The sequence below is a fragment of the Prionailurus viverrinus genome, chromosome E1 (genome assembly GCF_022837055.1).
Source record: "Prionailurus viverrinus isolate Anna chromosome E1, UM_Priviv_1.0, whole genome shotgun sequence".
Lineage (NCBI taxonomy): Eukaryota > Metazoa > Chordata > Mammalia > Carnivora > Felidae > Prionailurus > Prionailurus viverrinus.
The window spans coordinates 23,014,084-23,029,686 of NC_062574.1; the positions used below are offsets into that span (position 1 = coordinate 23,014,084).

At 40.7% G+C, this 15,603-nt stretch overlaps 1 protein-coding gene across 3 annotated transcripts in view; it reads left to right on the forward strand.

Moving 5' to 3' along the window:
• Positions 1 to 8,439, forward strand: part of TAF15 (TATA-box binding protein associated factor 15) — a 28,338-nt gene extending 19,899 nt beyond the window's left edge. For all 3 annotated transcript variants that reach the window (XM_047832402.1, XM_047832404.1, XM_047832405.1), the window contains 7 exons: positions 796 to 905; positions 1,913 to 2,042; positions 4,708 to 4,800; positions 5,922 to 6,003; positions 6,120 to 6,208; positions 6,317 to 6,833; positions 8,110 to 8,439. In XM_047832402.1, coding sequence (XP_047688358.1) covers positions 796 to 905; positions 1,913 to 2,042; positions 4,708 to 4,800; positions 5,922 to 6,003; positions 6,120 to 6,208; positions 6,317 to 6,833; positions 8,110 to 8,149 — 1,061 coding nt within the window. In that variant the 3' untranslated portion in view covers positions 8,150 to 8,439. The remainder of the gene's footprint in view (positions 1 to 795; positions 906 to 1,912; positions 2,043 to 4,707; positions 4,801 to 5,921; positions 6,004 to 6,119; positions 6,209 to 6,316; positions 6,834 to 8,109) is intronic.
• Positions 8,440 to 15,603: the final 7,164 nt, after the last annotated feature.

Below are 15,603 nucleotides of genomic sequence, written 5' to 3' on the forward strand. Positions count from 1 at the left end.
GTCTTACTCTAGGCAGAAGTCCCTCATTTCATGTAGCTTTTATTTTTGAATGAAATTCAAGGCCACCTGCAGCCTTTTGGGAGTTATGATTTAGTTATTAAAAATCTATTTGAGGCAAAAACTTTTAATATATATTGAAATCAGAACTTTTGTTTTTATTAAGATGCCAAAGTATTTTATATGGAAGGCAATTTCTGAATTATCCCTTGATGGACGAATTTTTGTACTCCTTTCTTACTTTGTTGTATTAATTCAAAAGTGTGCGTGTAAGGTAAGGTGTGTGTCAAGGTGCCCTTACGCTCTGGTATCTACAAAGTTTATTGCAATGGACAAGAAACCAGCAGTTGTGGTTGCCTTGCTTGGAACTCCAAAGTGTCAGATTTGGAGAATTTTCTACTAGAGAGCCTTACAAGTATTAATGAGCTATAAAGAGTTAAAGCTCTCCAAAGAAAGGAATGCTGATTTATACTAACTTTCTTCATCTCTTCGTGAACTTTAGCCCTGTATCTGAATCTAAAGAGCAAGATTTCTAAGATCTCGCTTAATTGGTCTGTATTTCACATAGTGTGGACTTGATCCACTTTAACTGCAGTTTAGTTGTAAGAATTGACCTGCTACCAAAAAACTGGTGACCACTTTGCCTGTTGATACAAGATTTTTTTGTATATTGGTTCTTTTTCCTTTTGGTCATAGAAACAGTTGAATATTGGACAATTAGTTATTGCTCTTGATTACTAAACAGGATGCAGTAAAACCAAGGATATGTAAAATTAACCATAATTTTTTTCCCCTTAGATTCAGAATCTGATAATTCAGATAACAACACAATCTTTGTGCAAGGACTTGGGGAGGGTGTGTCTACAGATCAAGTAGGGGAGTTCTTTAAGCAAATAGGAATTATTAAGGTGAGTAGAAAGTATAGCTTATGTTGAAAATCTCATAATTATTAACAAATTCTAGTTAAGATACATAGATTACGTTGTAAGCCCAAGGTTTGTTTCTTAAAATTCCCTTATACACATGCTCACCCATGTCTGTAGGCCTTTTGCTAAATTTGCTAAATACACGAAAATTTTATTCCTTGTGTTTGTCTTTCCACAGCCTGCCACAGCTTTAGCTTTCAATCTTGGGCTCTAAAAATAGTCTCTGCCTAGGTCCTAAAATTGTGAGAACGAAATGAGATTGTGAGAACATTTTATGGATTCTGAAATGCCAATATATGCGAACTGAGCTGTACATTAGCCCAGTATATAATGCTTTATTCCATAACTGTGTTATTCATTGTTTACTTGTGTCTTGTGTACTGTTTGTTTCATGCATGTAATTTTCATGTTTTCAACTAGAAAGCAGCAGTTAGAATAGTGTTAGTAGATTGTAGCAATTGCCTGAAATCCGTTTGCAATTGTTCTTGTTTGGTTTCTGTGTAATACTCATGTTTTTTCTTTCTTTGGGAGTTAAAATTTCTTAAGAAATTTTTTGCTCATGACATGTAAAACATTCACACAGTTCTGAAGAGTAAACATTCTTTGTCTTCCACTCCCATCCCAGCCAGCTTCAGTGTGTATACATTAGTGGCAGTCTGTTAAATTTGCCTGGTGTACATTCTTTATGACCTTTTTTTTAATGTTTTATAAGGTATATATTTACCTGAAGCATTATCTACATTTTTTTGTGTGGGTTTAAAGAAATTATACATAGATAAAACAGTATATTATGTATTGTTTTCATAGCTTGGGTTTTACTTAATGTATCTTAAGAGAATTTTCCTTTTCAGAACCTATAGATAACCTCATTTTAATATTAGGTACATAGTATTTGTAGTATGTATATGTGAATTCCTTTTTAAAAAATCTTTATCTGGTTTATGATCACTTTTTCTTAAAACACTAATACCAACTTGTTTGTTTCTCAGACAAATAAGAAGACTGGAAAACCAATGATAAATCTGTATACAGACAAGGACACAGGGAAGCCCAAAGGAGAGGCAACAGTGTCATTCGATGACCCTCCTTCAGCTAAGGCAGCCATTGACTGGTTTGATGGTATATACCTCATTCATACAGTTTCAATATGCAGTTTGGATAAATGTTGTCCAGTCTTGAAGTCAAACTATATTCTGGTAGACTGGTTATTTTCATGTTTACTTTTGTGGGTATTCTATTAAAAAAACAGGCCAGAGTTTTTATATACCTTTAGAAATGAGGTAGATGAGCTCTCTCCTTGTTTGTCTCAAATATTTCCTTATTATCATGCCTCGTGCTTGAAGCCACTCTGATGGAGATTTAGAGGGTTGGCCTGCTTAAATCTGTTCTTTGTAAATTTAGATTAATTTCCCTTCAAATATAAAGTTAATACATATTTGGAAGAAATAGTAAGACATTTTTCCCCTGAAAATAAACTATGGGAAAGTAGAAGAAAGCAGTAAAGCATCCAGTCCTTTCTATTCAGAGATAACCGTTGATAATATTTAAAAAAGAATTTTTTTTTTTAATGTTTGTTTATTTTTTTAGAGAGGGGGGGACAGAGAGCAAACAGGAGAGGGACAGAGAGAGAGAGGGAGACACAGAATCCAAAGCAAGCTCCAGGCTCTGAGCTGTCAGCACAAAGCCTGACACAGGGCTGGAACTCATGAAATGTGAGAACATGACCTGAGCCAAAGTCAGATGCTCAGGTGCCCTGATAATATATATTTTTTTTAATTTTTAAAAACATTTATTTATTTTTGAGAGACAGAGACAGAGCATGAGCAGGGGAGGGGCAGAGAGAGAGGGAGACACAGAATCCAAAGCAGGCTCCAGACTCTCAGATGTCAGATGTCAGATGTCAGCACCCCCCTGACACGGGACTGAAACTCACAAACGGCGAGATTGTGACCTCAGCCGAAATCGGACGGTTAACCAACTGAGCCACCCAGGCACCCCTGGCTAATATTTTTTACTTACATTTCCTTCCACTCTTAAAATGTATTTTAAAAATAGTTTATCATTATATTCCAAATGTACTTTTGTTTCATGCTTCTTTCACTTAACATTTTAATAGTCATTTCCCCATGTTATTAGAAATTCATTGTTTTGTACCCTAATAAGAAGTAACACTGCATGTTAACTGTGGTTTATAGTCTAGGCATAATTCTAAAAGCTTTACATGATCCTCAGTTTGATCCTCACAGTAACCCTATGAGACAAACCCTGTATTATTATTTTATAGATGTGGAAACTAAAGCACAAAGAAGCTCTATAATTTCCAGGATCATAGCATAATTGACAGAGTCAGGATTCAAACTGAGGCAGTCTGGCTCCACTGTCTCTAAAGGACTTAACCGTGCTAATTAGATTGACAGACACCTGAGGTCCCTTCCACTTCTGAGATTATTGTACCTGTGTCTTTCAAAAACATAATTGCATTTCCTCTTCAAAAATGAGATTGGATTCTCTGTCGTCACCTTAATATTGTTTACCTTTTTGCATTAATCTGTCAGGACTAGCACCTTGCTATTGAAGGCTAGGTCCATTTTTCCTCACTTTTCTGTGTTTGCCGTAGTTTTGGTGAATTAAAAAGCAATCTCTTTTGCTCATACATATTCAAAAATTATTGTGCCTGTTGCCCACAGGGCATATGAGCCTCTTAAACCTAACTCCATAGTTCAGGTCATTCATTCTACAGCTTTGAAAATACTGATCTGTGAGTGGCTTCTTATATTACACTGTCTGATACTGTGAAAAGTTGCCAGCCGCAATGATGAGTGCTTTGGTCAGGGAGCTAAGGCTCCTGCAATTCTGACCATTTTATAAAATCCTTGGGTACCTTTTCCTTATATGTCAGTTCTCTTGTTTAATACAAAGTAAAAAGATTAATTCCTGTCTCTAAGGCTGTGAGGCTGCAGAATATATGTATGTGTGCATGTGTGTAATTACATATGTATGCAGTTTTTTGCATGTATTATTTTTAAAGCTAATTCTTGCATATGGTAAAAAAGTTTCAAACTGTACCAGAAGTGTATAGTGAAAAATGAGCTTTCTTTCCACCTTTGATCCCCAGTGATCTTTCCCCTGCTGAGAGTGAGGCATAATAGGCAGTGAATATATAGCGTATGTGTATTTGTAAAGGTATGTGTACACATGTATATGTGTACACCCACACACTAATTCCCTTTAAAAAGTAGAAGTGGTAGTTGGGACGCCTGTGTGTGGCTCAGTCGGTTGAGCGTCTGACTTCGGCTCAGGTCATGATTGCATGATTTGTGAGTTCGAACCCTGCATCGGGCTCTGTGCTGATAGCTCAGAGCCTGGAGCCTGCCTCAGATTCTGTGTCTCCCTCTCTCTCTGCCCCTCCCCCACTTGTGCTCTGTCTCTGTCTCTCAAAAATGAATAAATGTAAAAAAAAAAAAAAATTAAAAAAAAAAGAAGTGGTAGCATACTACACACATGGTTTTGCATTTGGCTCTTTCCATAAAAAAAATATTAGATGTGGGTTTTTTACTCAGTAAAAAGTAACTGGGTCCCAGTGACCGATCTGCTCTATTCAATAGATGATAATCATGTTTTAACACTGTTACCTTGATTCTTTGGAATACTAGTGTGTTTGAATTTCTGTGAGGATATGTCTGTTATTACTCTGAGACTAAAAGTTTCCAAGACAGTTTTATATTTTTGTTGAGAGGTAAGATGTGGAGTAGCACTTCTTTAAAATTATGTTCTTTTTTCTTAGGAAAAGAATTCCATGGCAACATCATTAAAGTGTCCTTTGCTACCAGAAGACCTGAATTCATGAGAGGAGGTGGAAGTGGAGGTGGGCGGCGAGGTAAGATACTTGTTGCTCACAGGCCTGGATATTGTACAGAGGGTTTGAATTTGAGTCCATGGTCTGTCTCTATTGTGTGAATTACTACTTCTTTCTCTCCCTAAGTTTTTTTACTTAAATCTTTTTTTTTTTAATTTTTAAAAATTTCATTTTAGTTTTTTATTATTTTTTTAAATATTTATTTTTGAGAGAGAGAGAGAGAGAGAGAGCACAAGCGGGGGAGGGGCAGAGAGAGAGGGAGACACAGCTTCAGCCTCCAGGCTCCCAGCACAGAGCCCGTCGTGAGGTTTGAACCCATGAGCTGTGAGATCATGATCTGAGCCCAAGTCGGACATTTAGCCGACTGAGCCACCCAGGCACCCCTTAGTTTGTAATTCTTTTAAAAGAAATTTTTATTTATTAGAGAGGGTGCAGGCACACGGGAGAAGGGGAGAGAGAGAGAGAATCCCAAACAGGCTTGCTTCATGCTCAGCACAGGGCTCAATCCCACGACCCTGGGATCATGACCTGAGCTGAAATGAGGACTTGGACACTCCAACCAACTGAGCCACCCAGGCACTCCATCTTTTTCCTTATATCTTAAAGTGAGAGTGGGTACTGAAAGGAGATTGGGTAAATAAGGTGTCATAATAGCTAAGAAAGTAGTTGAAAGAAGGTTCTAGAAATCCCTTTGGAAAGCTGTGTAGCAGTTTTTTATTCACCTGGAGATCAGGAGACAGTTGCTTAAATGATACTTAATTAGGTAATCTGACCAGTTTATAAATTCCCTGATACAGTTGCCGTCACCTTAATTCATTTCTATTGTGTTTAATTTCTTAAATTTCGAATATGTTTTCTCTGCCTTTATCACTGAGATTCTCGGACTAAGGAGGGTATTATAGAAAGTGGACTTTGAAGTTTTTTAGTGCATTAAATAATGCACTGTATTATGTGCTTGCGGTCTTTTCCCACATTTCTTGGATTTACTAAGTAAAGCCTCAAATGAAAAGAATCAGGGTCCTACCATAAGGGGTTCATTTTGGGGGTGGCCGCCCAGTTATTGATGGGTACTTGCTCTGGCTTTTCCTCTGTTTCATTAATGTCTACTGCTAGTTTTTCTCCCCTACTCCTCTTTCCCCTAGGCCGTGGAGGATACAGAGGTCGTGGAGGCTTTCAGGGGAGAGGTGGAGACCCCAAAAGTGGGGACTGGGTTTGCCCTAATCCGTAAGTATCTCATTTATTTTGTCAGTAATAGGGTTGGGATTGGGGTCAAAGGATGCAAGAGGGGGTTCTGAATCAATTGGAAACTATTGAACATTTTTATTTTCCTCCTTTCTCAGATCATGTGGAAATATGAACTTTGCTCGAAGGAATTCCTGCAACCAGTGTAATGAGCCCAGACCAGAGGATTCTCGTCCCTCAGGAGGAGGTGGGTCAGCTTTTTAACAGCAATTCCATGGCATTTATCTTCTGACTAGCATTAAGGGTGCTTTACATTATTCTGCTGGCCTTGCTGATTTGCATTTTTACCTTGCAGATTTCCGAGGAAGAGGCTATGGTGGAGAGAGGGGCTATAGAGGTCGTGGGGGAAGAGGTGGAGACCGAGGCGGCTATGGTGTAGACAGAAGTGGAGGTGGCTATGGAGGAGACAGAAGTGGTGGCGGCGGCTACGGAGGAGATAGAAGTGGGGGTGGCTATGGTGGAGACAGAAGTGGGGGCGGCTATGGTGGGGACCGAGGCGGCGGTTATGGTGGGGACCGAGGCGGCGGCTATGGAGGAGACCGAGGCGGAGGCTATGGGGGAGACCGAGGCGGAGGCTATGGAGGAGACCGAGGAGGTGGCTACGGCGGAGACCGAGGTGGCTATGGTGGAGACCGAGGCGGCTATGGTGGAGACCGAGGCGGCTATGGAGGAGATCGAAGTGGGGGGGGCTATGGAGGAGACCGTGGTGGCGGTGGCTATGGTGGAGACCGAAGTGGAGGCTATGGAGGAGACAGGAGTGGTGGTGGCTATGGAGGAGACCGAGGTGGCTATGGAGGCAAAATGGGAGGAAGGTGAGTATTACAATGTACTTGTTAATCTTTTTATTTTACTGCTCCTAGGGTTTAGGATCCGAGCCCTTTTTGTCACATTTTCTTAATGTCCAGTTGTTTGGAACTTGAATTTTTCATTGGAAACTCTCAATTGGGATGGAGAAGATTCATTTAGTTTTCCTGCTTAGAAATTTCTAAAACTCGTTTTGGAAATTGTTTCATAAATCTATATTTGTATGAGGGTGTGTATATGGCTGTGGTATTTTCTCATGGCTAAAGTTAATTGAGATTGAGAGGTAATTTGAAACTGTATGTAAATCAGAGGTTCTTAATGTTAAGTGAGGGGAGCACACCTTTCATAGGGGCATTTTCTGAGACACGTGTGACACGTGCCACCCTGTAGTTGTTTCTCTGGAGAGTCTGGTAATCCCTTTTCCAGATGAAAATTCCTGATGGTACTGATGGGAGTGTGTTGTGCACATGAATGGTGTAGAGAAAAGTTGATGAAAAACAACTTCGATTATCATACTAAGCATCTGTATGCCAGATGCAGTATAGGGTAGTGAGAATTAGTATAGCATATGGTTAAGAGCATGAAGTTCAGAGATAAGAAGTCTCTGGTTTCAAATTCTGGCTTCACCACTTACTAGCTGTGTGATGTTAGGCAAGTTACTTAACCCTTTGGAGCATTAGCATTCCCATCTATAAAATGGGGCCAGTAATACCTCCTTCATGGAGTTGTATTAGATCATGTAATGACAGTTCCTGGCCCACAGTAAGTGCTATATAATTGTTAGATAGTAGTAATTATCTATTGAACATGTCTTACTGTATAGCAAATCCTGTGGAAGTGTCTTTCTATTCTTTAGTTTAGTCCTCAGCTCCATGAGGTAGATGTATTTCCCATTTTGTGAAGTAGGAAACGTTGTGTAACTTTTCCAAGGTCACATAGTAAGTGGCAGACCCAGAATTCTTACATGAAAATGTGTGCTTTCCTTTTTCTGTTATGCCACTCGTCTTTTAAGAGTGCTTGACAGCGGTTTAGAGTCCTTACTGTAGATGGAAAGTTTTTAAGACTCAGTGATAGCAAAATCTTCCAGGAACTTTGTGGGTCTTAAAGCTGATAAATTAGATATTTATTAAGCACTTCTAGGAGTAGAGAAATAAATTAGGTATGGTGTCATTCTTACAGAAATTGTCAAGCTGATGCCAGTCACCAGCACCCTGAGGAAGTGTCTGATGCTCCCCCTTGGTAGAAAATTAGAATTTAGTCTGGCTCTTTATTTTTCATTCCTAGAAACGACTACAGAAATGATCAGCGCAACCGACCATACTGATGACTGTTTTGAATGTTCCTTTGTCTCTGACATGATCCATAGTGAAATTGCCAGAGTTTTGCCTGCTGCTTTCCTCGTGGCCTCTTCTTGGGTAGTGAAATTAAGTGACATTTGGATTTTTATTTGGGTGGGAGGGCTGGGACAGTTTTTCTTTTAGAAATGTCCATTGAAATTTCCCCATTTAGTTTTCCACCTCTCCTTTCCAACCCTTGAAGCTAAGTGCATTGTAAAATATTGCCAAAATGGAAAGTGTTTTGTATTACTGCAATAAAGGCTGCTTGTTTTGTGGACTTTTGTACATTAGTGCATTGTTCTATCACACTCAGGATTCAGTTACAGCAGACTGTAACCTTAAAGAATTAGGAAATTCATTCTGTTTCATTAACTTAAAACGTTACTTTCAACAATACTGAGCTCCTGCTCTGTTTAGAGTAGTAATTTGCAAGAATGACTGCATGTCAGAATTACCCGAGGAGGTTATCAAGATTAGATTTCTAGGCCTCACCCCAGGTCCACTTGGTCAAAACTTGTTAAGTGTGGAGAGCTAGACCTAGGAATCTATATCAGGCTCACCAGATGGTTTTGATACAGTCACTTTAATGGCAGTTTACAGCTGTGAGCCATTTATTTAGGGCAGTGTTCTAGATGCTGGGAATGTGGAAGTCTAAGGGTTATGTAGGAAGAGTAAGGATTTGATGACAAGCCAGGGTGAAGATACCAGTGTGCTGGGTATGTTACTTGGCATTCATTAAAGAGCTATTTCTCCTACACTTATCAGGGGTAAGGCATTGCACCAGATGCTAGTTATGTTGCCCCTCAAGCAAACAGACAATATACAGTCTGACAAGTACTCCAATAAGAATTAAGTACAAGGTACTTTGAAGGCTGGTTGGAAGGACATGATCCAGTCATGTACAGTCGAGAAGGCTTGGTAAGTCTTGAGGGAAGAGTAGGAGTTGGCTAAGTAAGAAGGCTGGGTGAGGAAAGGTATTCCCAGCAGAAAACTAATGACATGAACAAATCAGGAGTTAAGAGAGTGAAGAACAGGCTCTGCATTTGAGAATTGTATATAGTACATTGTGGTTAGAGGGAGGAGTTCAAGGATGACCCTGCAAAAGGTAAGACTGGAGAGGTAAACATGCTTGGTGAGAAGATCCTTCTTGCATTTCATTTTTCCCCTGCCTCCAAATAGGGAGTCATTAAAAGATTTTAACCAGGGCAGTAGCCTGACCTGAGTGGCATCAACTGAAAGATGATGATGGCTGCCTTGTGGAGAGGCTGGACTGGAGACAGAATGGTAAGCCAGGTGAGAGATGATATTGGTTTGAGCTCAGATAGTGACTGGACAAGGAGGAGATAACTAAATTGATTTGAGAAATGAGGGAGGGACACTGAACAGGATTTGGCTGGATGTCAGAAATTATGGGGAGAGAAGTCAGGTTTCTAGCCTGGTGATTGGGTAGATGTGCTATTCATTTAAATAGAAAACACTGGGAAAGGAACAGGTTTGGGAGCAAGATTAGGGGAAATGAGTAGGTAGCTGGGTTGTGCAAATCTGCAGCTTAGAAAGTTGGCATTCAACATTATGCATGCTGATTTTTTTTTTTCTGTACTGACTTCTGCTTCCTTTGCTGCTTCTCTGCCTGACCTTCAGATGTAGGAGGTTTCTCAGAGCTTGTTCTGAATCACCTTTTCCTTTTCAACTTACACTCATTTTCATCCTGGAAGAACTCATTCAGGCTGTGGCTTTAAATACCATCTAATACACTGATGATTACCAAATTTAAGCCTCTAGTCTTGACCTCTTGCCTTCCTTCACTCTGGATTATATTCAGCTTCCTACTTGACCTTTTTATTAAGATGTACTGAACAGAACTTTTCTCTTTTCCTTTCTTTTCTGTTTTCGTAACTCTGACGGGACTAAACAGAACTTTTGATTCCCTTTCCAGATCACTTTCTCTCCTATACGTTCTTTTTCCTGTAAAGTCTATTTTTCCCATAGTAGCCAAATGATACCGTAAAGATGTGAATCAGACTATGTCATGCCTTTTTAAAGGCTTTCAATGACTTTTATTTTTATTTTAGGGAAGCTTCATACCCAACGTGGGGCTTAAACTTATGACCCTTAGATTGAGAGTCACGTGCTCTGATGAATGAGCCAGCCAGGTGCCCCATTGACTTTTGTTACATGTAGGCTATAAATTCCTTACCCTGACTTGCGGAATGCTTATGAACTGGCCTCTGTCTCCCTCTCCAACCTTACTGTGTAACATTTATCCATACTAACCTTGCTTTAACCACATTGGTGTTAATTCTTCATGGTACCAATATGCTTTTGCTGTAGTATCTTTATATGCTTTGTTTCGGATTCACCTTCCTCAAATATTCAGATGGCTGATTCCTTTTCATTGCAATGTTGGGTCAGATTCCACCCTCCTCCCTGGCCTTCTATCTAAAATACTGCCTCTCCTCAGTGACTCCTATCACCTCTTATGATGTCATCACAGTATCTATCATTATTTGAAATGATCTTTTTGTGGTTGTCAGTTTCTCTCTTCATTAGAATATAAGCTCCAGGGGGCGCTTGGGTGGCTCAGTCGGTTAAGTGGCCGACTTCAGCTCAGGTCACGATCTCACGGTCCGTGAGTTCGAGCCCCGTGTCGGGCTCTGGGCTGATGGCTCAGAGCCTGGAGCCTGCTTCTGATTCTGTGTCTCCCTCTCTCTCTGCCCCTCCCCCATTCATGCTCTGTCTCTCTCTGTCTCAAAAATAAATAAAACGTTAAAAAAAAAAAAAAAAAAAAAAGAATATAAGCTCCAGGAGAGTAGGGAACCTTGTCTGTTGTTGACTGTTCTACCCCAGTGCTTAGAACAGTGTCAGGCACAGAGTAAGTAACTCAATGAATATTGGCTAAATGAATGAATCTATTATAGGTACAGATTTGAGATTAATGAGCCACTAATATATAAATGGTAATTAAAGTGCTGAGTGGATATAATAAGACTGTCTAGAGTAGTTCTTCACCATCCAAGCTCTATATTAGAATTAGCAAGGATGTTTTTTTTTTTTTTTTTTTTAAATTTTTTTTTTCAACGTTTATTTATTTTTGGGACAGAGAGAGACAGAGCATGAACGGGGGAGGGGCAGAGAGAGAGGGAGACACAGAATCGGAAACAGGCTCCAGGCTCTGAGCCATCAGTCCAGAGCCCGACGCGGGGCTCGAACTCACGGACCGCGAGATCGTGACCTGGCTGAAGTCGGACGCTTAACTGACTGCGCCACCCAGGCGCCCCAAGGATGTTTTTTTTAAGCACAAGGATGCTGGGTTCTATTCCAAAACAATGAAATCTCTTCGGCCTGGCCATTTAATAAGAGCCTCAGTTGATTTTAATGGTTTGGGGAGACAGTATATATAGAGAGCAGAGCCTAGGATAGGACCCTGAGAAATACTAATACTTAAGAGATCATAGAAGAGGATCCTGAAATAGAGACTAGAAATGGCCAGTGAGGTGTTGGTGGAACCCAAAGGAAGCATGGATTTTAAAGAGGGAGAAGCTAGTGGTGTCAAGTGCTCAAGCCAGGCCAAGTCATACAGAGTGCATATAGAAAGCACTCGTATTTAGCAATATGGAGGCTCTAAATTACCTTAGCACAGGGTGTCTCAACCTTGGGACTACTGACATTTGGGTTGGAGAAGTCTTTGGTATGGGGGGTTGCCCTTTTTGTTGCAGGATGTTTAGCAGCATCCCTGGCTTCTACCACGAGACTCCAGGAGCGGCCCCCAGTTGTGACAATCAGAATGTCTGACACTGCCAAATGTCCTTTGGGGACACAGTTTGGGGTGCATGATTGCCCCTTTTGAGGACCACTGCCTTAGCAAAAGCCATTTTGGTAGAGCATTGGATTCTGAACCCAAACTGAAGTGGGATGATGACTAATAGATATTGGAGAAATGGAGACCGGTAATGTGGACAACTAAAAATCTTGATTATGAAGGGTGGTTAGAGATGGGGTTGAGGTAAGACGAAGTATCTGGACAGGGATATGGGTTCGTGGGAGGTTATTTTTTAAGATGGGTGAGAAATAAGCATGTTTATACACTATGTGCAAGGAAATGGGGATAATTGATGTTCAAATCCCTTGAAGGAATGGTGACCAGAACACTGGTGAAGGATTTACAGTAGAACAGGAGAATGCCTCTTGTGTTGTTTCTGGAGGTAAGGATAGTTGCAGATGCTGATAATGATGGTAACAGATGATTAACATTTATTGGGGGCTTCCTATGTGCCAGGCACTGTTAACAAGCACTCTGTGTTAACTAATTCTCACAACAATGCTGTGAACCAAGGAGGTATAGGAAACACTTCAGAGAAGAGATAAATGGTGTGATTTTGATTGCTGCTTGAAAGGGGCTTCAGAGGGTACAGTGAGGAACAGAGGCACTGAGAGGCTAAGCAACTTGCCCAGGATCACATCTCTAGTAAGTGGCAGAGTCTGGATTCTAATCCAGGGGTTTAGCCTTAGAGCCTGTGCTCTTTACTGTGCACAAGGATGCTTGTAACAGAGGTGGCAGGAAGTTGAAGTAATTCCATGTGATGTCTTTTTATCCCCTGAGTATAGTAAAATATAATAGTCTGCTGAGGGTTGGGGAATATGATAGTTTGAAGAGACTGTAGTAAATGTGAGGATAGTAGAGATAGCAGAGAAGACTTAAGATAACCATTGTAGGAAATAGGAAAGTATTGTGACTAGGAACCTGTAAAGTTGCCAGACAATGATGAGAGCCCAGTTAACATAGGAGGCAAGTGTTTTATGGGTAGTCTATGGATGTGTGATTTTTCTCTATCTTAAAATTTTTTAAATATATTTTTATTTACGTATTTTAGGTGTTTTTATTTATTTTTGAGAGAGAGCGTGTCTATAGCCATAACACCCTGAATGCACCTGATCTTGTCTGATCTTGGAAGCTAAGCAGAGTCGGGCCTCATTAGTACTTGGATGGGAGAGAGAGAGGACGTAACAGGGGAGGGGCAGAGAGAGAGGGAGGCAGAGGATCTGAGGCCAACAGCAGGCTCGAACTCACAAAACTGAGCCAAAGTCAGGTGCTTAACTGACTGAGCCACCCAGGTGCCCCAGATTTTCCCCCATATTTAATTAGCAACCTGGTTATAGGAACAGAGGCAGTTTGATTCAGGGTTAGAGATTTTACTAGTCAGATACTAGTAATCTGAATAAAAATTTCAGATTTGTTTCATACCTGTTGGAGGTATGAGAAGAGTAGAGATAGTGGTTGATGGATGGAGTCTAGGCTGAGTAGGAAGAAAAAAACAAGTTAATGGAGAATGTAGGGATGTCAAGAATGGTGTTACTGATGAGATTCAGAGAACTGATATTGAGGATAATCTGGATAGAAGGTTTGGGTCAGAAAGTAGATATTCAGGATTTGGGAGATGGAGCAATTCCTGGGGATGATAAGGGCTGGGTGTGGCCATGGAAGTGGATGGCTAAAGTGAGTGGAAGGGAAAGGCCTTTGTATTTGAGATCAAGAACTGAGGAGCTGGGTGTTGGGTGGTTGTTACATCATGGTGATAGGAAGACCCAGGTTCAGGCAACGAATAAGAAAACAGAAGTGAACCAGAGGATGGTATAACTAGAGAGCCAAGACACTTGAGTTTTATATAAAGGCACAGGACAATGATGACATTGGAAGGAATGGAGAAGGATGAGCAACACCTAGGATTTTGGGAAGAGGTCATGGCATTCAGGAGAGAGAGCTAGATTTCAGTTATGGCACAGAGATGGATGAGAATGTTGGAAGAAGAGGTGGAGCGTGTTTATTGCTTTTTTTTTTTTTTTTTTTTTCTGCCTTCAGAATTAGAGGGTATATTCAGAGGTTTCATTAGAAAGACGGAAAAGAGGAGGGAACATACATTTTGGATGGTGTCCAAAGAGCAATAGCAACAGATCCTGGCGACTGAGAGAAGTGGGCATTTCAGGCCTCAGAGAGAAACTGGCCACAGCTAGGATTAAGCGTGTTTGTCAGAGTATTGCATCTAGGTAGTTTTGGTACTTATTGGGAAGGCTTTGCTACATTGGTGGTGTACCGGATGGTGGGTCCTCTCTGCAGGGCTTTATGCTCAAGGCTGTCTTAAGTCTTCTGATGAGGATTGTGAAATTAGGATTGAGGTACTGCTGAGCAGAGACTATTACCTGGTTGAGTAACAAGATATCCTCTAGAAAGCCAGAAATATGGAGGAGTAGGAGGAGGGGTTAGAGATCTGTGGGCAGGATTTTATAGTAGTTGAGAGCCTAAATTAGGTAATAAGTGCTTGTTTGTACCCACAGGCTGTTAAGGTGCACGGAAATTTGTGTTAGGTTACTCATTGGGCCAAAGGTGCAGAGTGGGTAAGAGAAAGGAAGATCCATTTTTGCCATCTTTGGTCTGTGTGTTTTTACTTACAACTCTGTAAGGCAAAACGTGCATCTGAAAGTACTGGGGTAGGTAGGGAGATAACATCTGAATGAAACATACCATGTTTTATTCAGAATAACCAGACCACTCTAGAACCTGGAGTGTGGGGAATGGAAAGGAGCATCTGTTTTACTTCGACCTTTCTCTGGTTGATGGGAAGAACTTGACCTCACATTAGGTCACTTCAATAAGATTCGGGAGGATATAGGGGTGGCAGGACATTTTTAACCTCCACTGGTCACAGGCACACATGATAACACTGAAGAGAGGAGAAGAGAGAAACACTCAATTTGAGTGCTTACTGTGTGATGCTAAGCACTCTATTGGGCTTTATATTATTGTTTTGCTCCTCATAGGAGCTCTCTCAAGTAGTATGGATTATTCTCATTTTATTATAGGCGAAGAAATAGATTAACTTGTCCAAAGTCAAAGATCAAGTAAGTGATGGACCCTGGACCCTAGGATTCAATTTCAGATTTGTCTGACTCCAAAGTCTGAACTTTTCGTTTTTTTGTTTTTTTGTTTGGTTTTTTTTTTTTTTTTACGTTAATTTATTTATTTTGAGAGAGAGGGAGAAAGAATCCCAAGCAGGTTCTGCGCTGACAGATCCCGGGATCATGACGTGAACTGAAATCAAGTTGGATGCTTAACCAACTGAGCCGCCCACTCACTCCTGGGCTTTTCCTTTTGTAGGTTGTTGGGATTGGTGTGGCAGGTCCTGTTGGTAAAGGGAAACTGAAGCCTTTAGTACAAATAAGGGAGAAACTGAAGCAGTTTTCAAGAGTAGAGAGAGTCTGTCACAGGGAATGGCTCTGAGGAAGGCAGAAAGCAAGTGTAGGAGAAGAGAGAAGATGGCTGGTCTTGATTACAGCCTCATTATCTCCTAACCACTGGGAAATGGTTAGGGGGCAATTTAGTAAGAGGAAATGGCCCAAGAGTCCAGCTTTGCAGGATTTTCTATTTTTCCTGTTTGCAGCCCATTCT